The sequence below is a fragment of the Mustela erminea genome, chromosome 9, assembly GCF_009829155.1.
Source record: "Mustela erminea isolate mMusErm1 chromosome 9, mMusErm1.Pri, whole genome shotgun sequence".
In the NCBI taxonomy this organism is placed as follows: Eukaryota; Metazoa; Chordata; class Mammalia; order Carnivora; family Mustelidae; genus Mustela; species Mustela erminea.
The window spans coordinates 55,812,921-55,837,375 of record NC_045622.1 but is presented as its reverse complement, the minus strand read 5'-3'; the positions used below and the strand labels follow the sequence as shown (position 1 = coordinate 55,837,375).

General features: G+C 40.7%; 1 protein-coding gene across 4 annotated transcripts in view; it reads left to right on the top strand.

The window, feature by feature from the left end:
* Positions 1-24,455, top strand: part of MRPL48 (mitochondrial ribosomal protein L48) — a 68,513-nt gene that overhangs the window by 43,321 nt on the left and 737 nt on the right. For 3 of the 4 annotated variants that reach the window (XM_032358880.1, XM_032358879.1, XM_032358881.1), the window contains 3 exons: positions 10,919-11,088; positions 21,692-21,794; positions 24,073-24,162. In XM_032358880.1, the coding sequence (XP_032214771.1) occupies positions 10,919-11,088; positions 21,692-21,794; positions 24,073-24,162 (363 nt within the window). Of the gene's footprint in view, positions 1-10,918; positions 11,124-21,691; positions 21,795-24,072; positions 24,163-24,455 lie in introns of all 4 variants that reach the window. The other variant, XR_004289265.1, reaches the window with a different exon arrangement.

Here is a 24,455-nt window from a genome sequence, read left to right as displayed (position 1 = left end):
ATCTTACATGCTGTTATGACCCAGCTTGACTGTGGCAGTGAGGGATCATGCTTCAGAGCTCATCTCTAGACCTAGCACTGTGTCTCAATACATAGACCTCATTATTTCCTCAAGGGCCCTGAATCATTCTGCTAAATTTATTTATTTATTTATTTTAAATCTTTTTTTTTTTTTTTAAAGAGTTTATTTACTTATTTCGCAGAGAGATAGAGAGCACAAGTGGCAGGCAGAGGGAGAGGGAGAAGCAGGCTCCCTGCTGAGCAGGGATTCCCGAGGAGGGCCTCGATCCCTGGACCCTGGCGATTATGACCTGAGCCGCTTAACCAACTGAGCCACCCAGGCATCCCACTGTGTTGAATTTAAAAGGCTTCAGATTGTTTGGAGTGATTTTTATTTCATAGAAATAAATGTATAGTCCTTCATTTTTGTAGAGTGCCAGGTTATTTCTCCCAAGACCACTTACTTGCCCTCAGCTGTTGTCCTGCCTTCAGTCTTGGGGTAATAACAATCCAAGAAGCAAAACTGCCAAGAGGAGGATGTGGGAGGATGGAATGGACACAACATAAATTGCTGTCAGTTTATAATAATTGTCCTGTGTTCTATTTTCTAGGACCCAGGGGCAAGAGAGTAATATGTATCTTTTGTAATTTAGGCCTCTTTATAGAATGGCTCCCTAAGAGTCGAGATGTCTTTTCTCTTGGAAACAGTTTGCACTGTTGACATAGAGGAGGTGTCTGTCATTTATGACACCTATTTAGTTTGTTGTAACACCCATAGATGAGCTCCCACAGCCACAAGTCTGTGAGGAGACTGTGGCATCATTCCCAGAAAAATCAGCAGATCAGAATCACTTTATGGTGACAGCCCCAGCTTCCTGGGAACAGAAAGATGGGTCTTTGCCAGTGCAGTAACTATAGGGCTAGACATGGGCTATAGGACTGTTTTAGGGAAGAGTTGTTTCAATTAGTGTCCACGTTTTTCCTCAAGTCTACCTTCAGTAACTTACTGAAAAGAAGAGTCATTATTGAGCATCTACTATATGCCAGGCACTGCGTGAGCACAGATGATGCTCGGGTGAATGGGACACAGTCTTTTCCTACCAAACGTATATAGCGGGCTGGGAAAGATAGTGCTCAAGAATCTAACTAACTACACGTGGTAAGTGCTATACTAGGGGAATGAACTAAATATCAAGAGAACAAAGTTAAGGAAGCAATTCTCCCTGAAAGTGTCAGTGAAGGTGTTTTGGAGGTCACCTCAACAAACATTTCCTAAATGGGGCCTGCATTCATACACTGAGTATGTAAAGTGAACTGGCCTTCAAAGTATCCAGCAGCTTGGGGGTACACTGGGCAGCACTGGGGCTGTAAAGAACATGCAGGAGTTTCCCAGAACTTTTCCAGATACAGAGAATGATTTCTGTGATGACCTTACTCAGCATGTGCCATTAGAGTGCCCTCATCTCCAGTCCACCAGTCTCATTCTGCCTTGCCTGTACTGCTGAGTTACAACCATGTCAGAGTTTTAGAGGGAGTCATGTTTGATATGAATAATAGCAGTGATCCCTTTCCATTTTCAAAGTGCCTTCACATCCATGATCTCGGTGCCTCTCAAGCAATATGCCTTTGGAACATTGGTGATCCTAGAGCTGAGCCTCACCTCAGGTGTATTAAGGGCAATCTTCCACATTTTAGAAAGATATTAAATTCATGGATAGACTTTTCTAAATTTCAAGTTTTCTCCCATCACTTTTACTTGATGAAAACAAATATTAACAGAGAGACTCAGATATATATTCATAGTTTTTGAGATGTAGAGAACTCCATTTATGTAATATAACCATGTTTTCTGCTAGTAAAGTCATTCTTGCATATGATAAAAGCATATGGATGAGGAATTTGTGGTGTTTCACAAAGAGAAACATGATTTTTCTTAGGCCCTTTACAACCAACAAATTGGAAAACGATGCCATTTGATTCACCAACTATTCTGTCGGATAGACAGGGTAGAAAAGGAAACTGATTGAGGGGCATAAATAATTTCTCTATGACATGCATCTGGTGAAGATGGAACCAGAACCAGAGTTCAGTTCAGTTCAACTCAACATTTAATGTGGAGAAATAGAGAAATGAATGCAATGTAGTACCTTCTTATAGGAATTGAGATGGTAGTTTGGCTGCCATCATATAGAGAGAACCACTTAATCAAGGGGCATAAACAAGATAGCTTATTTCTCTTCCACATAAAAGTGTAAGTAGATATTCCAACTGTCGGCTTTGCCACACTTAATACTGCTTCTATCTCAGTTTTGAGATGGCTGCTCCCGCTTCAGCCATTATGTCCACATGCCATCAAGCAGGATGGTGAAAGGGAAAGTAGTGTGCCAAGCTCTATCTCGCTGGCCAGAACTTAGTCACATAACCATACCTAGCTGCAAGATTGTTTGGGAAATGTAATTTTTATTATGAATGGTTATATACCCAGCTAAAATACAGCAGTTCTGGTTTTTTTTTTTTTTTTTTTTTACTTTGATTCCTTTAATGATTTTTTTATGAATAAAGTTGCCATCCATAGTTGTCTTCCCGCAGTTGTGTTATTAAAGGAGAAAGGGGGAGTAGATATTGAGGAAACTGGCAGGCTTCGCACACTTTCCTTAAAAGGAAAGACAGAGGTTGAGAGAAATGTTTTGGAATTAGGCACACCTGAATTAAAGATTCACCCCTGATGATTACTAGGTGTGTGTCCTTGGGTACCTTCCTTAACTTTTCCAAGCCACAGTTTCCTTGGCTTTATATAGGAATTATATTTCCCAGTGTTGTTTTGAGAAGTAAATTAAATAAGAGAATTTTAAGAACTTAGCACAGTGTCTGAAACGTAGAACCGGTAGGTGGTGATGATGATAATGATAGCGTTAGTCTGTTTTTTCACAATTCCATAACATTCTATCTTCCTCCCTCAAAACATGCATCTCCTTATAATTACTTGTTCTGTATATGGCTGTCTTCTTTCCTATCCTGTCCCTGATACTAGTCCTGCTCTTGCTCATCACTAGCAGTCAGTATTTGTCGAGTAAATGAGTACGTGTGATTGAGAGTGGTGTATCAGAGGTGTATTTGCTATGGGAACATGGAAGAGTATTACCTAACTCAGCCTGAGAAATTAGGGAAGGCTTCCGGGATGAGTATGAACTGAGTCTTAAAAATAAATAGGAGTTGCTCACGTTATTCCTGTGGGGTGAAGCGTCAGAGGTTCTGCAAGGAGGGGGAGCCTTCTGGGTGAAGGTAGGGAGACACTGACCCTGGACCCTGAAGATGCATTTGAGAAAATTTTAGGAGTTTTTTTTTTTTTTTAAAGATTTTATTTATTTATTTGACAGACAGCGATCGCAAGTAGGCAGAGAGGCAGAGAGAGAGAGAGAGAGAGGAGGAAGCAGGCTCCCCATCGAGCAGAAAGCCCGATGTGGGCTCCATCCCAGGATTCTGGGATCATGACCTGAGCCAAAGGCAGAGGCCTTAACCCGCTGAGCCACCCAGGCGCCCCTTGTTAGGAGTTTTTTAATCCTGGAGTTTAAAGTGGGAACTAGGGGATGAGGGACCATGAAACCTGAGAAGTAGGCAGGTCTAGATCAACCCTTTCTAAACGATACCATTTATTAAGTAACGACTCTATACTCGTAAGTGTCTCTGCTAACTGCCCTTTCAACTGTACCCACCTGAAGTCATTGCTCTTGGTTTCCTCCTGGAGAGTTAATCATCGTGGTGCAGCAAGGTGGCTTGTGTTGAACTTGCCTTGGGGGGTGGGCTGCTCTTTATGATTAAATTGAGATTTGTTCTTTCTTGTGTGTCTCCTCTCTTTCTATCTGAACTGTGAATTCCTCGAGGCCTGGGACTGTTTCTTTGGTGTCTTTCCTGAGTGGATGAATCAGCACTTTCCATAAATGTTTCATCTATAAAGCATGCCAATAGAATACCAGGAACACGATTATCTCCAATTTATAGTAATACTCGTGTCCTATTTGTGTACATTACTCAGCCTTTTTTTTTTTAAAGATTTTATTTATTTATTTGACAGAGAGAGATCACAAGTAGGCAGAGAGGCAGGCAGAGAGAGAGGAGGAAGCAGGCTCCCTGCTGAGCAGAGAGCCCGATGCGGGACTCGATCCCAGGACCCTGAGATCATGACCTGAGCCGAAGGCAGCGGCTTAACCCACTGAGCCACCCAGGTGCCCGTTTACTCAGCCTTTTTTAAAGATACCATTTATTGAGTGACTTCTATATACCAGATGTCATAACTACTATGTGCTAGGCTTTAAAAGCATTATTCCATTTTAAAGTATTATAGTTCACTTATCATAGTGAGCACTGAGTAATGTTTAGAATTGTTGAATCACTCTATTATACACACCTCTAACTAATATATCACTGTGTGTTAACTACTGGAATTGAAATTTAAAAACTTAAAAAAAGAAAGTAAAAAAAAGGCATGATTCCTTTTATAGTATTATAAATGGTATATTTTTATTTAATCCTCAGATATCCTAGTTATTAAAGACCCTGTTTGAGGACTCTAAGACTCAGAGACATTCAATGACTTGCCCAATTGCTAGTAATTTCCAGAGCCAGCATTTGAACCAAGGATAGTCAGAATCCATCTGATGTCTATGCTCTTTCCATTTCACGTAAGTTTACTATTTCGAGCTTCATAAGAACATTAGGTGTTCTAGGGGAAGAAACTGACACATAGAGAGGTCATTCAGTGTCATCCAGTGACTAAGCAGATAGGCTTTAAGTCCGGCTTTTCTTTGGCTTCCAAGTACAGTGCTTTGTGCGGTACCAGGCTGTGCCTCTTGGTCATCCCAGTCAGGGCCAGGCCTTCTGTCTGGTGCCTTCTCCTGAGTGTGTCATATTGAGTTATAAACACAGTCATTTGATTTCTGTGTACCTCATAGCTCATTATGGACTGTCCAGAGTACCAACACCATTTGGTCCCTAGTTGTCAATTTTTAAATTTTCATCACCAGAATTTCTGGAAGCCAAATATTCTGCAGGCATAGCTGCCTTTTCACTTGCAGATTAGGATGATACTGTTCCGTCCCAGTTTTCCCACTGTGAAGAATGCCACCAATAGTGATAGGCAGACACTATCACTTCTACAGAATCTAGAGGAGAGAGCCTGGGCTTGGGGCCACAGACCCAGCTTCCAGCCATGGCTAGACATAAAGTTGTTACCTTTGCCATTTCCTTACTGCTATGACCGTAAACAAGTCATTTCCCACTTCTGGATCTGAACTTTCCCCTTAGATAAAATTAGGAAGGGAAAGGGGAGACTGTATTATCTCTAGGAGCCCTTGCTGTTATAGTGGCCTATGAGTCTGATCTGACTCTTTTTCCTGCTCTTCTCCAGCAAAGTTTCCCAGTAATCCTGGGCAAGTAATGTGCTTTCAAAGGACCTCCGTTTTCTCTCTGTAAAGTATGGATAATAATATGGACATTTCTTTACAAAAATGGTTTAGTGATTTATCCTATGGCCTATTTGGGTGATCTTAGTGCAGTCCTACAGATATCTAAGAATGGCTGCCCCAGGTTGTCACACACTGAATCCAGGTCAGACATAGGAGTGTCAAAGTTTGATGGTGGACAGTAGTCTATCGTCCCTGCCACCTTTCTCCTTCCCTTCCTTTCCTACCTGACTCTCCTCCATGTGCAGTCAGGGTGGCCTTCCCCAAACATGACTCTAGTCATATGCATGCTTTGCACAGATATCTTTAGTAACTCCGCTTGGTGGTTATAAGGGCGTGAACTCAGGCAGTAGGGATAGAAAGGAGGGGATGGATATGAGAAAGCTTGTACAGGCAAAATTATAGAAACTGGTGACTTAAATGCAGTCAAGCCCTTGCTGGGTATGCTGACCCTGAGAACTGAAACATAATGTCACAATGGGCTCCTGATAATGTGGAGAGGTCCAGGCATATCTAGGCCAACACAGAAGAGCAAGTGAGATGCCAAGAGGGATACTGGAATCAGCTCTTTTTGTTTTGTTTTGTTCTCCTAAAGCAACACCTTTGAAGAGCCCTGGCATTTTCCCTGGTTATAAAAGCCTCCTAAAGGCTTTAGAGACGCTCCTTCCCTCTCTGCTGGAAAATTTTAGCAGCTCCCCATTGCATTCCAGCGTTAGCATTCTTCACAGCTCCGACTGCAGCGCTGAATGTGTTGATGAAAAGTCTGGATCACTGCATTTGGCTACGAATGTGGTATGCTCTGAAAAAGAGAGAACCAAACTCCTGTTCTTTGATGGTTGGTCTCTGGAGTCTGGGTTCTCACTCATGGCAAAGTCTAGGACCCTGGGATGGCCACCACTGTAAAGAACTTTAGAAATGAGAAACTGTAAGATGCTATATTACATAATAGAGGGGTGGGTAGGATCTTTATCATAAAGATAAGAGTTCCAGGGCGCCTGGGTGGCTCAGTGGGTTAAGCCGCTGCCTTCGGCTCAGGTCGTGATCTCAGGGTCCTGGAATCGAGTCCCGCATCGGGCTCTCTGCTCAGCAGGGAGCCTGCTTCCCTCTCTCTCTCTCTGCCTGCCTCTCCATCTACTTGTGATTTCTCTGTCAAATAAATAAATAAAATCTTTAAAAAAAAAATTTAAAGATAAGAATTCCAGAAACTATAAAGGCTATAAAAAGTTTAGCAATGCAGAGGCTATAGTGGAAAAAACCCTGCACTGGGGGTTAGAAGGTCTGGGTTTCAGTTCCTAGGATCTGTCTTGACTGGCTGTGTCACTCTGGGGAACATGTTTAATCCTTCTGGGCTTCATATTCTTCCCCAGCAATGATGAAGAACTGGGACAAAATAATCTCTTAATGCTGTCCAGTTCTAAAATTCTAAAATTGTGATTCTTGCATGTTTTCTTTTTGCCAGTCCCTGTGCTAGATAGGAACATAAAATAGCAATAGGGGTGGCTCAGTCAGTTGGGCATCTGCCTTTGGCTCAGGTGGTGATCCCAGGGTCCTGGGGTTGAATCCCACATTGGGCTGGGAGTCTGTTTCTCTCTCTCCCTCTGCCTGCTGCTCCACCTCTTTGTGCCCTCTCTCTCTGTCAAATAAATAAATAAAATCTTTTAAAAAAAGAACATGTTTCTTTAAAAAAATTAAAATAGCAAAAGCAGTTAATATATAGAATATTAAATTATATGACATGGATTATATAAACCACTTTACATTGTGTTTTGTTCAGTTCTCCGAACATCCCGGTGAGATTGGTCTGTCATAGGTATTACCAGTCTTGTGCAAGGACCATTTCTTGGTCCTCCCTCTGCTCCCCTAGATTGGGCCTCTGCTGTCCTCAACTGACCTAGGGAGCCGAGATGGTAGAGAGCCATTTCAGGTGCTCTGCAGGAACATTCTTCTGTGGCAACCACTAGGCTGTGGCTGTTAAATAGGAGTGACTTAAGAGATAGAGAGTTTTGGGGCGCCTGGGTGGCTCAGTCAGTTAAGCATCTGCCTTCAGCTCAGGTCTTGATCCCAGCATCCTGGGATCAAGCCCCACACCAGGCTCAGTGCTCTGCTGGGAGCCTGTTTGCCACTCCCCCCACTTGTGCTCATTCTCTTTCTGTCAAATAAATAAGTAAAAAAACTTTAAATAAATAAACAAGTGGAAATAGAGTTTTTTGCCCTTTTTCTTAAAAGAACTATTTCTAGGAACACCTGGGTGGCTCAGTTGGTTAAGCAGCTGCTTTCGGCTCAGGTCATGATCCCAGCGTCCTGGGATGGAGTCCCACATCGGGCTCCTTGCTCAGCGGGGAGCCTGCTTCTCCCTCTGCCTCTGCCTGCCATTCTGTCTGCCTGTGCTCACTCTCTCCCCCTCTCTCTCTCTCTGATAAATAAATAAAATCTTTAAAAATAAATAAATAAATAAATAAATAAGCTATTTCTAGGGATGCCTGGGTGGCTCGTCGGTTAAGCATCTGCCTTCAGCTCAAGTCATGATCCAAGGGTCCTGGGTTTGAGTCCCACATCCGGCTCCTTGCTCAGCGGTGAGCCTGCTTCTCCCTCTGCCTGCTGCTCCCCCTGCTTGTGCTCTCTCACTCACTTCCTCTTTGACAAATATATAAATAAAATCTTTTTTTTTTTTTAATCTTAAAAAAAAAAAAACTTAAAAAAAAAAGAACTATTTCTGTCGAATAGCAAGACTTACTATAAATCTCCAATAAGTAGGAGATGTGATACTGGCTCAAAGATAGACAAACAGCCTAAAGGAACAGAATAAAGAGTACAGAAACTGATCCACACACCTGTGGGCATTTATATGACAAAGGTGACACTACCGTGCAGTGGCGCTAAGTCAACTGGACTGGATGATCATGTGAATAAAAATGTTTGACTTCTATTTCACATCATACACAAACATCACTTAAAAGTGGATTGTAGGTCTAAATGTAAATGTTAAAATAATCATACTACTAGAAGATAACATATGAGAATATCTTCATGATCTTAAGATAGAAATTTCTTAAACAGGACAAAAATCACTATAATCATAAAAGAATGAGTAAGTTGAACTACATTAAAAATAAGAACTTCTGCTCATCAGGATACACCACGAAAAAATGAAGAGGGAAGCTACAAGGAGGGAGAAGATATTTGCAGCATGTATATTTAACAAAGGCTCGTATCTAGAATATAGAAAGAATCTCTACAAATCAATAAAAGAAAGGCAGAATGGGCTAAATACATGAATTGACAGGGCCACCTGGGTGGCTCAGTCATTAAGCATCTGCCTTCAGCTCAGGTCACTATCCCAAGGTCATGGGATCAAGCCCCATATTGGGCTCCCTGCTCAATGGGAAGACTGCTTCTCCCTCTCCCACTCCCACTGCTTGTGCTCTCTCTGTCTCTCTCTGTCAGATAAATAAATAAAATCTTTTAAAAAAATACTTGAATAGGCAGGTTACGAAAGAGAGTATCCAAATGGAAAGGTGTTCAGGCTCAATAGACTTAGAGGAACTGCAAGTTAAAACCCAAATTCATTATCACTTCATACCAACCAGGATGGCTAAAACCAGAAAACCTGACTACACTAAGTTTTGTTTTGGGAAGAATGTAGAGGATGTAGAACTCTGATTAATTCTCGTGGTATACTAAATTGGAAACATCTTTGTAAAACTGTTTTAGAGTACTTACTAAACTTGAACATATGCATACTCTCTAAGTCAGTAGTTCAGATTCTAGGTATATCCCCAATAGAAATGCATACACGTGTTCACCGAAACGTGAACCAAGAGGGATGTACTGCTACTTGTAGCAGTACAATTCGTTATGGCCCACACTAGAAACAACCCAAATTTCCATCAGTTGTAAAAAAAATAAATTGTTGCCTATTCATTTAATACATCACTAGAGGAATGAGAAGGAAAGAACTGTTCTTTCAGCTAATACATGATGAATCTTACAAATATAATGAATGAAAGAAACCAGACATAAAAGAGAACATAATATATCATTCCATTTTCATGAATTCTAAAAACAGGCAAATGGTTTTAGAAGTAAGAATAGTGGTTATCAGTTTGGGGGCAGGAGTTTTGGAGTGCTGATAGTGGTCTATTTCTTATTCAGGATGCTTATGATACCAGTATTTTCACTTCGGAAAATTCACTGAGCTGTGTACTCATATGCATTTTTTCAGTATGAATATTATATTGCAATAAAATTTTCACTAAAAAATTTTTTTTTAAGATTTTGTTTATTTGACAGAGACACAGTGAGAGAGGGAACACAAGCAGGGGGAGTGGGAGAAGCAGGCTTCCCACTGAGCAGGGAACCCAATGTGGGGCTCCATCCCACCGCCCTGGGATCATGACCTGAGCTGAAGGCAGATGCTTAACGACTGAGCCACCCAGGCGCCCTACTTCTCAATTCTTAAAAGGAAGACTAAATGATTGCAGAATTTCAAAGCTAGGAGGGCTGGAAGATATCTAATGCTGCGTTTCCTTGCAATTGATTTCTTTAAGATACTGATTAAAGCTAAGAATTCTTTCAGAAAAATATGCATGCATGTAAAATTTTGCATATAAATTTTGGCGTTGATAGACTACTTGAAATCCCTCAACGGGTTCTAGATTAAGAATCTGTTATCCAGGGGCACCTGGGTGGCTCAGTGGGTTAGGGCCTCTGCCTTTGGCTCAGGTCATGATCCCAGGTCCTGGAATTAAGCCCCGCATCGGGCTCTCTGCTCAGCGGGGAGCCTGCTTCCCTTCCTCTCTCTGCCCACTTGTGATCTCTGTCTGTCAAATAAATAAGTAAAATCTTTAAAAAAGGGACGCCTGGGTGGCTCAGTTGGTTGAGCAGCTGCCTTCGGCGCTGGTCATGATCCCAGGGTCCTGGGATCGAGTCCCACATCGGGCTCTTTGCTCAGCAGGGAGCCTGCTTCTCCCTCTGCCTCTACCTGCCATTCTGTCTGCCTGTGCTCCCTCTCTCCCGCTCTCTCTCTCTGATAAATAAATAAAATCTTTAAAAAAAAAAAAATCTTAAAAAAAAAAAAGAGTTTCTTATAAGAAAAAAAAAATCTGTTATCTGGCATAACTCCACCAATTTGAAAATTGGGAAGCTGAGGGGACCAGGGAAGGGGATGAGTCTCGTAACAAGTTAATTGCAGAAGGTAGTCACTTGTATTTGTGTTAAAGTAGTGCCAGCAATATTCCCTCTCCTTTCGTTGGCTGATGTCACAGCCCCAACTAGCAAGGGAAGCTACCCATTTCTTCCCAAGGGAACTTCAGTTTGAAGGTAAGGTAACCTAAGAGAAAAATGGTGAACAAATTTATTTGAAAGATTAATTTCTTTGATATCAAGATGGGATGATTAGAATTTTTTGTGTAATTCCTTTTTTTTTTTCTATCTCCTTTTCTCCTTTTGTTTTCTGTTCAGCCCAAGAAGAAGAGGGCAAAAGTGGAAGTGAGACCCATTAATTTGGGGACAGATTATGAATATGGGGTTTTAAACATTCACCTGACTGCATACGACATGGCTGTGGTGGAGAGTTATGCCCAATATGTTCACAACCTCTGTAACCATCTATCCATTAAAGTTGAGGAAAGGTATGAAGGAAGCCTTTGCATGGGATATTCTTGGTGTGAGTAGCATGCTCTGCTTTGTAGTTTTGTATAAATTTTGTATATAATTGAGTATATTTATATAAATATATATTTATAAATATATATTTATATATATTGTTACTTGATATATTGATTATATATTTGATTCCTGAAATTTATAAATATATATTTATAAATATACATTCTATATATATATAAATACATAGAAGTTGTATATTTATATATAAATGAGGTTTTGAAACATAATTTACATTTGGTAAAATTCACCCTTTTTAGGCATATAGTTTAGCACAATCAGAATACAGAACAGTTCCATTAACTCCAAAATTTTCCTGGTGCCCAGGTGTAGTCATATCCCTGGCAACCAACAACTGATTTTCTATCCTGCTGTTTTAAGTCTCCAGATCATCATGTAAATAGAATCATGCAGTGTGTAGCTTTTTGTGTGTGACCTCTTTCACTTAGCATAATGTATTTAAGATTCTTCCATGTTTTTGGAAATTTTTATTGCCGAGTAGTATTCCATTAAGTGGTAGACCTTAATTGCCTTATCCACTCACCAGTTGATGTACATTTGCATTGCTTCCAGTGTATTGGTGATTATGAATAAAGCTGTCATAAGCATCTTCTTGTATGCTTTGTGGGGCATATATATTTTCTCCTGGATAGCTACCTAAGCCTGGGACTTGAGGGTTGTATGGTGACTGTATGTTTAACTTTATGAAAAACCAACATCTGTTTTCCAAAGTGGCTGCATCATTTTGTTTTCCTACCAATGTGTGAGTTACAGTAATTCCTTTTCCTGGTCAGCATTTGATATCATCAGTTTTTTTTCTAAAGCTATTCTTATAGAGTGGTATCTCATAGTTTTTGATTTTCATTTCCCTAGTACATAATGATTTTGAACATCTTTTCATATGCTTATTTGCATCCTCTGTATCTGCTGTGATGACATGTCCAACTCTTTTGTCCATTTTTAAAATTGGGTTGTCTCCTTATTATTGAATTATGGAAATTCTTTTTCTATTTTTGGATACCAGGTGGTTTTTTTTTTTTTTTTTTTACAGTATGTGTTTTGCAAATATTTTCTCCCTGTCTTTGACTTATCTTGTCATCTTCCTAGCTGAGTCCTTTGGAAGGCAGACTTTTTTTTAAGTTTGATGAGGTTCAGTTTATAAATTTTTTCTTTTATCAGTCATGCTTTTGGTATTATATCTGAGACAGCTTTGTCTAACTCAGGATCACAAAGATATTCTCCTGTGTTTTCTTCTATATGTTCTGTAGTTTTAAGTTTTACATTTAGGTTCATGATCCATTTTTAGTTGTTTTTGTTTTTTTGTATATGGTGTAAAATATGGGCCAAAGTTCTTTTTTTCCCCTTCATTTAAATATCCAGTTGTTCCAACACCATTTGTTAAAAAGATTTTCTATCTTTATCTCATTGTCTTAACACTTTTTGAAAGTCAGTTAACCATGCATATGTGGGTCTATTTCTGGACTCCATTCTATTATGGTGATTTATGTATCTAACTTATACCAATACCATATTGTCTTGATTACTGTAGATTGATTACTGAAACTAATCTTTGTTCTTTTTTTTTTCATAATTATTTTGGCTATTCTAGATCCTTTGGCTTTCTATAAAAATTTTAGAATAAGTTTGTTGATTTCTACATAAAGGAAACTGATGGAATCTTATTGGGATTATGGTGGATCTGTAGGTCAATTTGAAGAGAATTGACGCTGATTTTGATTCCCCTGGTCCATTAACAAGGCTTATCTCCCCATTAATTTAGGGTTTCTTTGCCTACTTTGCTTCTCATTTGCTCTTTGGATTTGTTGGAAAACTGTAGGGGAGGAGAACTAACACTTAACTGGCTATCTATTCCAGGCCAGGCACTTTACATATCTTATCTCCATGTTTCAGAAAGTGTGGGATACCCTGTAGTTGACTTTAAATAACATTAAATCACATGGTCAGAAATTTCTTCCCTTTTAATTCTCATTCAACCTAATTATGTCAAGGAGAAATTCTTGTGTGTGGATCTGGTATGTCCTTAACACCACTCTCTAGCCACTTCCTGATCTTCATAATGGAGAAGAGGCCTCAGACTCAGAGTCTTTGGCTAGCATAGTATCTAGCTAGAATTTTACAACATTTTTTTCTTTTCATTATACTTTTTTTTTTTAAAGTAAGCTCTAGGCCCAAAGTGGGGCTTGAACTCATGATCCTGAGAACAAGAGTCATGTGTTCTACCAACTGAGCCATCCAGGCCACCCCATTGTACTTTTAAAAAAAAGTTTCTCTTGAAGGCAGCTGATACTGGTCTTCCATTTATTTTCTTTTATTTATTTATTTTTAAGGATTTTATTTATTTATTTATTTGATGGGGAGAGAGAGCACCAGAGAGGGAACACAAGCACAGGGAGCAGAAGACGGAGAAGCAGGCTTCCTGAAGAGCAGGGAGCCCAAGGTGGAGCTTGATCTCAGGACTCTGGGATCGTGACCTGAGCCAAAGGCAAATGCTTATGACTGAGCCACCCAGGAGCCCCTGGTCTTCCATTTATTTATTTATTTATTTTAAAAGATTTTATTTATTTATTTGACACACAGAGAGAGAAACCATAAGTAAGCAGAGAAGAAGGTGCAGTGGAGGGAGGGAGGGGAAGCAGGCTCTCTGCTGAGCAGAGAGCCCAATGTAGGACTTGACCCCAGGACCCCGAGATCATGACCTGAGCTGAAGGAAGAGGCTCAACCCACTGAGACACCCAGGCACCCCGGGTCTTCCATTTATAATAGCAATATAAAGTCAGGCTTATTGAGATATAATTTACCCTTTTAGTGAACAATTTTCTGAGCTTTCACAAATGCACTCTTTCAGTACAGTTCACCCTTTTAGTGAACAATTTTCTGAGCTTTCATAAATGCACGCAGTAAATACCATCATACTATAAGATACAGAACATTTACATTATCCCAAGAAGTTCTCTCCTGCCTTTGTAGTTAATCCCTCCCTTTCCCCCCCAGTCCCTCACAACTCCTGATCTATGTTCTGTCCCTATATTTTTGCCTTTTCCAGAAGGTGATGTAAGTGGAAATATACAGTATTTTTCCTTTTGAGTCTGACTTCTCTCTCTTAGGATAATGTATTTGAGATTCAGGTCTTTTGTTGCCTGTATCAAGTAGTTTGTTCCTTTTTGTTGCTAATTAGCATTTCATTGAATGGTTGTATGTTTGTTTATCCGTTCCATGGTTGAAGGACATTTGTGTTATTAGCAGCTTTTGGCAGTTATAAATTTAGCCACTATAAACATGTACAGGTTTTTGTGAGAACATGAGTTTTCATTTCTCTATGTAATTGCTGGGTCAAATGGTAAGTGCAGTGGATTTTTAAATTTATAAGAAACTGCCAAACTATTTTCCAAAGTGGGTATATATACTTTTTTTTTTTTTTTTCTCATCAGCAACATGAATTCCAGTTGCTCTATAAAAAGTTTATTTTTTTTTAAATTTTATTTATTTATTTTGACAGAGAGAGAAAACAAGTAGACAGAGAGGCAGGCAGAGAGAGAAGGGGAAGCAGGCTCCCTGCTGAACAGAGAGCCCGATGTGGGGCTCGATCCCAGGACCCTGAGATCATGACCTGAGCCGAAGGCAGAGGCTTTAACCCACTGAGCCACCCAGGTGCCCCAAAAGTTTATTTTTTAAATTAACTTTTTAAGTGAATTGATTTAAAGAAAAATATTTAATAAATAATCATTTGGGTGGTTTGTCATTGTGGCAAGGTAATACCTGGCACAATATGTGGATATGGCAAGAGTTATACTTTCTTACTCATTAGATAGTAGTATATTCCCATTTTACAGATGAGGAAACCAAGGCTCAGAAAACCCAGAAGTCACAGAACCAGTAAGTGGCCTAGATTTAACCCATTTCTGCCTGACTCCAGTATTTTTAATTATAAGACGTCTTAGTCCTTAAGCTAAGTTTGAACTTTTTTTTTTTTTAAGATTTTATTTATTTATTTGACAGACAGACAAGTAGGCAGAGAGGCAGGCAGAGAGAGGAGGAAGCAGGCTCTCTGCTGAGCAGAGATCATCCCAGAACCCTGAGATCATGACCTGAGCCGAAGGTAGAGGCTTAATCCACTGAGCCACCCAGGCGCCCCTAAGTTTGAACTTTTATAACCTTTATAACTTAGTGTAACTGTGCTAAACATGCTGTCTAGAAGATTGGATAATAAGCTGTGACTTTAGCTCTCACAGCTGATAGTACTTCAATTATTTTAGGACTAAAGATGTGCTTTATCTTTTCGTGATACCCCAGAGAGTTGGTTGCTCTTTCCGTACTTGACACACACTTCTATATGTCACTTCAGTGCTATGGGCTGTAATAACCTATTCATATGTCAGCTCCCCTCCCCGCTGGTTAGCGAGAACTGTGTTCTTTTTTTATTTCTTTAGCATCTAACACAAGACCTGCCACATGGGGAACATTAAAACCATTGTTGAAAGAATGACAGATTCTTGAATATGACTGCACAATCCAGTTGTGTGGTATACATGGGATACGTTTCCTAAAGTTTACTGGAAGTGCTTTAATTAAAATCAATTAAAAAACTACTGATTGAGCCTTTTCCTACTATGTGGTAGATACTGTACTAGATAGACATCCCAACTAGAGGAGACTGAGGAGAATGTCCCTGATTTCAGGGAGTGTTTGTTTGTGTGTGTACACACAGCATAATGTGCAAGGTGGTAAGTGAAGGATAAAGTGCAGTATCAGTTCAAGGAGGCTGAATAGCATAATAATTTAGAGCAATGCTTCCTCAAAGTGCCACTCTGCAAAGGTATCAGAAGCTTATGCCAAAATGTACATTAGTGCTTTGCGTCCTTCATCCAGAAAGTCTCGCTATTGTAAAAAAAAGTCTGCTGAATTAAATAGCATGATTAGTGCCTGTTGCCTGCTTCTTAGCTTGTCACAGACTGATGACAAGCAGTTTGTTCACCAGCAGCTTGTCTACAGACCATACTTTGAGTAACGAATGGTTATAAGCACAGGCTTTGGAATCAAACTGCCTGTGTTCAGATTCTAGTTCTACCAGCTAGTGGCAACTGACCTTGGTAAATTCTGAACCTCAGTTTCCTCATCTATATAATGGGGATGATAATTTTCTTACAACTTTAAGTTCTGAAAATTAAATAAGTAGTATATGATAGCACGTAGCAGAGAGACAGGAACATTGCAAATGCCCTATAAATAATACTGTTATTAATAATTAATGGGTTTTTGTTTTTTGTTTTTTTAGCTGGCAGAGATTGGGGTAGATTTTGTGGTGGCAAAGAGGCATTAAATGTGATTTACAGAATGTTATCATATCTATAGTAGGTCAGCTCTCTGGAATAGCGCTTTAAATTTTCAGAAGGACTTCTTAAAATGTGTTGATTTTAAAACCTGGCTTTGGAAAGCTCTGGCTTCATTTGAGTAAAGGCAGGGAGGCAGTAGCATTTGTTGAGCACCTACTATTAGCCAACCACTCTGGCCTTTTTTGTATAATGTTGCTTAATTCAAACAAGCACCTTGCACATATTCACAAATGAAAGCTGTAGCTAGACTGCCTGGGTTTTACTCTTGTTCTGCAGCATTCTTATGGTGTGGCATTGTGTAGTTTACTTAAACTCTGTATGTTGGTTTCCTCATCTGTAAAATGAGGTTGCTAATATGTATATAATATTATATATTATCATATTAAATATATTATAACTGTTCCCAGCAACATTTGGCTGTTATTATTATTATTGTTGTTAATATAATAGAAGCTTGCCTATGGTCAGACATCTAATACAAAGCAAGGTCTGGATTTGAACCCACTTTTTTTCAAATTCTTTATTCCTTATAATTGGTTCTCCACACAGCTTTCAGTGTGATCTTTCTAGAATGGAAATATGATCAGGTTACAACCATGCTTAAAATCCTTCTCTGGGTTCCCATTCCTTTAGGGTCAAAATTAAAGTTTCTCACATGGTTTGCTAGGTGCCCCATGGCCTGGGCTTGCTTCTCATCTCATTTCCATTTCCCTTTCCCTCTCCCTCTCCCTCCAGTTAACACGGACTTTGTTTTTTATCCCCTTCCACCTCTGGACCTGTGCATATGCTTGCTCTCTATAAAACTTCGAATACTCTTTCCCCTTTATGTAACTAACCCCTACTGCTTTCTTAGGCTTCATATTGGATGTCACTTCTTCAGAGCACCTCATCAAATTAGGTCTTTATGTTATATATTTAGGATAAATAAAGGTTATGTAAGTTCCTTTTCATAGTGCCCACTCCTTGCCCTTGTAATTACTTGATGATTATTGACCTTCCTTCTTAGACTCTAAGATCTCTAAGGCAAGGACTGTTCCTGTCTTCATTAACAGTTTAACCCTAAGACCTTGCCCAATCCCTGACACATAGTAAGCACTGAATAAATATTCACTGACTTGGACTGAGTTTCAATAGTCATGGACATGATTCCTAGAACAGCAGACTGAATGATGTCCTGCTTTTTTGTCTCTTTTCTGCTCTTTGCTCCAAATAGCATAGAGCACAAAGAGATGTTCGTTTTCAGCAACTCACTGCCCTGCATTGATTGAGGTTTTCAGACCATCATATTGTTAGGCATTCTCACTGCCCAGCTTTTCAGAGATGAAATGATTTTCTTTTCTTCTTATTTTCATTTCATCATGATCCATTTTTTCCTCTGGGAGTGGCAGGGTAGGGCTCTGACCTTGAGATGGAATTGGGCAGGGGAGCGGTGTGCTGGCTTTTGTTCTATAAATGGTTTGCACTGATGCAGCTGCAACTCACCCAGGAGGGTAGAGGAAGAAGCCTGGCCTGCAGGTCTCTTAATTTGCCTGCCTCCCTTTCTGAGCAGCTGCCTGGAGACGGAAATCTCAACTCATGTGGGAGCAGCTTCCCAGCCTGAAGCTGATCTAGCCCCTGTGTTTTATGGAGAATAAAAGCATGGCTCAGCATCACTTTCTGTAAGGCTACTCTCCCCGCCCTCTTTTTCTTGAAGTCCACTTACACTGTTTAAAATGGAGGTACAGGGGCACCTGGGTGGCTCAGCCAGAGTTAAGCATCCAACTCAACTCTTGATTTCAGCTCAGATCGTGGTCTGGGGTCATGAGATGGGGCTTTGCATGGGGAGTCGTGCTCAGCACTCAGCCCACAAGTCTGCTTGAGGCTCTCTCTCATTCTCCCTCTCCCTCTGCGCTTCCTGGCCCCTACTCACGAACACGCATGCTCTGTCTCTCTTAAATATAAAAAAAAATAAATCTTTAAAAAAAGTAAAATTGGGGCGCCTGGGTGGCTCAGTGGGTTAAGCCGCTGCCTTCGGCTCAGGTCGTGATCTCAGGGTCCTGGGATCGAGGTCCGCATCGGGCTCTTTGCTCAGCAGGGAGCCTGCTTCCCTCTCTGTCTCTCTGCCTGCCTCTCCATCTACTTGTGATTTCTCTCTGTCAAATAAATAAATAAAATCTTTAAAAAAAAAAAAAGTAAAATTGAGGTATCATTTATATTTGGTAGCGTCCACAGATATCTAAGTTTCCTAGCACCCCAGCAGGCTCCCCTGAGTCCCTTCCCAGGTAGTACTCCCCGAAGGTAGCATTATTTTGTCATTTTAGATTGATTTTTGACATTATGTTATTTCATTTCTTCCCTTCTTTTTTTCCTGTCTGATCATCCAAATAATGTTTATTTTCTTCTTCTTTTTTTTTAAGGTTTTATTTATTTATTTGACAGAGACAGAGCCAGAGAGGGAACATAAGCAGGGGCAAGAGGGAGAGGGAAAAGCAGGCTTCCTGCTGAGCAGGGAGCCCAAAGTGGGGCTTGTTCCCAGAACCCCAGGATCACGACCTGAGCCAAAGGCAGACTCTTAATGACTGAGCCACCCAGGTGCCCCCCACAAGTAATGTTTATTGCAGAAAATTTGTAAAGTACAGAAAAGTGTAGACACTAAAGAGAAATTACCTATATTCTTAACTACTCAAAGGCCTATTCTACCTTGAAATGAACAGAGTTCCAGTATTTCTTTATCAAACTATGTCTAGCTTTTCTGTTAGTTCTCTTTGAGGGCCTCTCATGCCTTTGTAGATAACTGCTTCACTTTTTGGAATGTTCTCCAGGCAAACACTTATATGTTTATTCTTAACATCTTGGTTAAAGCCTATCTCACTTGTGAAGTCTTCTCTGAGCCCCCTTCTCTCTCTTGTCCCTGTAATATTCACTGCATGCCTATTATTGCCTTTGTCTTACTGTAGTGAAGACGTTTGCCTCTCCAAAACACTCTTAGCAAGCTCCTTTAAAGCACAGGCTGGGGGCACCTGGGTATCTCAGTCGTTAAACATCTGCCTTCAGCTCAGGTCATGGGCTCAGGTCATGATCCCAGGGTCCTGGTATCGAGCCCTGCATCAGGTTTCCTGCTCAGGGGGAAGCCTGCTTCTCCCTCTCCTACTCCCCCTGCTTGAGTTGCTTCTCTTGCTCTCTCTCTCTCTATCAAATAAATAAATAAAATCTTTAAAAAAAAAAAAAAGCATAGGCTGCCTATTGCCCACCAGCATGCCTAAGACAGAACAGGCTTTCAGTAAATGTTTGTTGAATGAATGAATGAACAAACAAATAAATGACATCTTGCTAAAGCAAGTGTTGGAAGAATAAAATGCATGCTCAGTGGCAGGAGTGGACAACTCCCACTTTAGTCAATCAGTCTTATCTGCAGAATGTCAAGAAGGAAAAACAGTGTTTTGGAGTGCTTTTTACTTTCCTGAAAGCTTTGCATAGTTATTTTATTTGCTCTTCCATAACAAGTCTATGAATGTGTCCTTATTTATGTAGGGAAGTTATTACCAAATTTGAACTGGAAGAGGAGGTCAGATATTGTGCAGGAAAGTGGGAAGGAATGTTATTTAGGGAGGTTACCTGGAAGAGTTTGTAATACCTAGGATTTACTGTTTCTAAGAGCAAGGGAACTGGCGTTTGTAGGCCTATTATGATAGGCAAATTGCTCATGTAATGTCATTTAATCATTGCAACAACCTTATGAACTGGGTATTATTATCTTTATTATCTCCGTTTTGTAGCTGAAGAATCTGAGACTCAAAAGTTGTATTAATTTGTCCAGCGTTAAATAGGTATTGACAGGGCCAATATTTAAATCCAGGACTGACTGTTGTGTCTCTCATCAATTTTCTGTTATTTCCATTATTCATTTTGTAGAGGGCCATCCCCCTTGTTATCAATTGATGAAACTTTCTGTGACATGAAAATTCAGGAATTCTACTGTTGTTATTTTACTTATCTTCATTTTGGTGAACTTTTTGATAAGACAAACACAGCAGCAGTACCACATTTCTGTGTAGCCATTGATCCTATCTCATCACTGTGCCTGATCTTCACACACTGATATGGACCTAGATTGTAATCTTCTTTATTCTGGAAGAAACTGAGGCCCAGAGAGACAAGTAACTTGCTTTAGTAAATATTGTTAATAAGCTACAGGGCTAAGATTTTACCTCAAATCCAGTATTCTTTTTACTGCTATGAAGCTGGTCATAGCAAGCAATCTCTACAATGATATTTCTCAAGCTGGGGACATTTAACAATGTCTGGAGACGATTTTTTTTTTTAAGATTTTATTTATTATTTATTTGAGAGAGAGATTGAGAGAGCATGAGCAGAGGGAGGGGCAGAAGGAGGAAGAGAAGCAGCCTCCCCACTGAGTGCAGAACCTGAGGCAGGGCCAATCCCAGGACCCTGGAATCATGACCTGAGCTGAAGTCAGACACTTAACCAACTGAGCTGCCCAGGCGCCCCTGGGGATAATTTTATTATTACCACTTCAGAGGGTACTACCAGCATCTTGTGGTTAACAATTAGGAATACATAGGCCAGCCCCCCACAACAAAGAATTATTTGGTCTAAAATGTTAATAGTGCTGAGGTTGAGAAATCTTGCTCTTTGAAAACAGTTGGGTTTCATGCCTCATTTCTCCAGAAGAGGTTACATACCCAAGGTTAGCCTCCAAAGTGATGACATTGATTCTTTTATTTATTTATTTATTTTAAAAGATTTTATTTATTTGACAGACAGAGATCACAAGCAGGCAGAGAGAGAGAAAGGGAAGCAGACTCCCTGCTGAGCAGAGAGCCTGATGTGGGGCTTGATCCCAGGACCAGGCAGAGGTCCTGGGCAGAGGCGCAGAGGCTTAACCCACTGAGCCACCCAGGTGCCCTGACACTGATTCATTTAGAACTGGCTTTTCTTTAGTAGCAGCAAATAAGTTATTAATCACCAGATTTTATTCAGTGTTGTGTCAGGCAAGAACTGGGGATGCAGAAAGGCATTCTACATGGTCTTTTCCCTCAGGGAGTTAAGAGGCTTCTGGAGAAGGTTTAGGAGGAGCAGATTCCTCTGGCTGCAGAGGAAGAGCCCTAGATTCCAGGAGCTACTGCATTGCAGCAGTGTCTGTACTCAGGGACTCCCCTGGTAGAAGTGGCACTAACTTAAGGGAGCCTTCTTCATAACCCCCTCTTTCTCCCTACAGTTACGCTATGCCCACCAAAACCATGGAGGTGTTGCGGCTACAGGACCAAGGCAGCAAAATGCTCCCGGACGCAGTTCTCACCACCCATGAGCGAGTGGTTCAGGTAGGTACTCTGGGAGAACCTTGAAACATATTTGCCTCTCTCCCGGCTTTTTTCTTTTTCTACCATGCCCTTCTCTTCCTCTTGGCTGCATCTTGAATGATAATATTCTTTAGGTTTTAGTTCTTTTTTTTTTTTTTTTTACGATTTTATTTATTTATTTGACAGAGAGAGAGATCACAAGTAGGGAGAGAGGCAGGCGGGGGGGGGGGGAGCAGGTTCCCCACTGAGCAGAGAGCCCGATGCTGAGAGCAAAACCCCTCTGTGGCTTCCCTTTAAATCTAGCCATGGTTTCTGTTGTTTTACTGCAGAGACAGATGGGTGAGAACCACACTACCATGAGGGTGCCCAGAGTTATTAAAAATTCACAATTAATTTCACCCGCTTTTTTAAAAGTTTTTAAGATTTTATTTATTTATTTGAGAGAGAGAATGAGAGAGAGAGAGCATGAGAAGGGGAAGGGTCAGAGGGAGAAGCAGACTCCCTGCCGAGCAGGGAACCTGATGTAGGACTTCCACGACTTCAGGATCATGACCTGAGCCAAAGGCAGTCATTTAACCAACTGAGCCACCCAGGTACCCAATATCACCTTTTTTATAACAGCTTTATTGAGAGTTTTATTCATACACAGTTTACTCTTTTAACGTGTACAGTTAAATGGGTTTTAATATATTCTCAGTTAATGCAAATATCACCACAGTCAATTTCATCACCCCAAAAAGAAACTACCCACTTACAGTCACTCCTTTCTCCCCCTTTTCTCAGCTTCTGACAACCACTAATCTCTTTCTGCCTCTGTGGTTTTACCTCTTTGGGACATTTAAATGGAACCGTACAATATAGGGTCTTTTATGCCGTTCTTCCACTTAGCATGTTTTCAGGGTTTCTCCATGTTGTAGCACGTGTCAGCGCTTCATTCCTTTTTATTGCCGAATAATATTCTAATGTATGAACAGCACCCCTTTTAGATCCATTCAAGAGGTATATCAGCAAGATAATGAGATGAATGTTTAGGTAGTATCACCTTAAATCTATGCTAACTTTAAAAATAATTAAGTACTGAGCCACTGCGTGGCTCAGTGGGTTAAGCCTCTGCCTTCGGCTGGGGTCATGATCCCAGGGTCCTGGGATCGAGCTCCACATCTGGCTGTCTGCTCAGCAGGGAGCCTGCTTCCTCCTCTCTCTCTCTCTGCCTGTCTCTCTGCCTACTTGTGATCTGTCTGTCAAATAAATAAATTAAAAAATATATATATTTAAAAAAAAATAATTAAGTACTGGGGTGCCTGGGTGTCTCAGTTGGTTAAGGGCTCAGCTCTTGATCTCAGCTTGGGTCTTCATCTCAGGGTTATGAGTTCAAGCCCTGCACCTGGCTCCATGCAGTGCATGGAGCCTACTTTTTTTTTTTTTTTTTAAGATTTTCTATATTTGAGAGAGTATATGCAAATGTGTGTGGGGGAGGGGCAGCCAGAAAGGGAGAGTAGGGCTTGATCTCAGGACCTTGGGATCATGACCTGAGCCAAAGGCAGAGGCTTTAACCCACTGAGCCATGCAGGCACCCCTATTTATTTATTTTTTAAACCCATGAGCCACCCAGGTGGCCCTGAGCGTGGCACCTACTTTAATAAACAACTACGTAACAATCTTGTTTTTAAAATATCAGAAATAAATTATTTGGAAAAAAAAAGAAATGAGTTTTTTGGGATACAGATCTTAAAGATCCAACTTGCCACTCAGGGCCATAGGACAAAGTTTGGACTCTATTTCCTCTGCCTTGAAATCCCTCTATACTACTGCTGAATTTTCCCAGTTTACTCCTGTTTTTCTTCAAGACTCCACCTAGAAGTTAGCTTTTTTGGAGGCTGTCTTTGACCCCACCTCCCAAGTTAGGTAGAGATTTCTCTTGTGGGTTCCTGCAGCCCCCTGCATGTCTCTGTACCACACATCTAATTCACCTCTGGATTCTTCACACAGTGTCTGACACCAATCAGGTTTATATGTAAATCTGAGTTGAATCAGAAAATCGTCCTGGACTTGATAACTTCTTAGTCGAGTTATGACATCCATTGTCTACAGGGGCAGATATTGGGGCCCTGACTATGTCAGCAAGCAGATCCCTTGACTGATGACAGAAATCCTGTAGAGGCTGGGCTCTGAAACTAGCTCTGCGTGTTAACCCTCCACCCACGGGCCCTGTAGCTGCTGAAGCTGATATTTGAGCCTGTGCCATGTCTGCCAGTCACCTGGCTTTCACTACCATCTCTCATCTCCTTTCCTTTTGCAGATCAGCGGTTTGAGTGCTACATTTGCAGAGATTTTCTTGGAAATAATCCAAAGCAATCTTCCCGAAGGAGTGAGATTATCAGTGAAGGAGGTAGGTGCTAGTTTGAGAAGAGGCTCCCTGGTGGCCCACCTGTGCTCAAAATATGGATAAGAGCATCTGGTTTTAGAAACAGGACAGAAATGTGGATAATAAACAAGAAAGCTGTGCAGACCGGTTTTACCGTAATCATTTTACTGGCCCTTCCAGTGCATCAGAGCTGATGCTGAAAGGACCACAGGAGCTGAACTCCGTCACAGTATTCCGATGTTAGGGGTGAGCCCATAATTGTGTATAGAAAGAACATGATTCAAGATTATATACAGTATAACTAGTCAGAACACAAA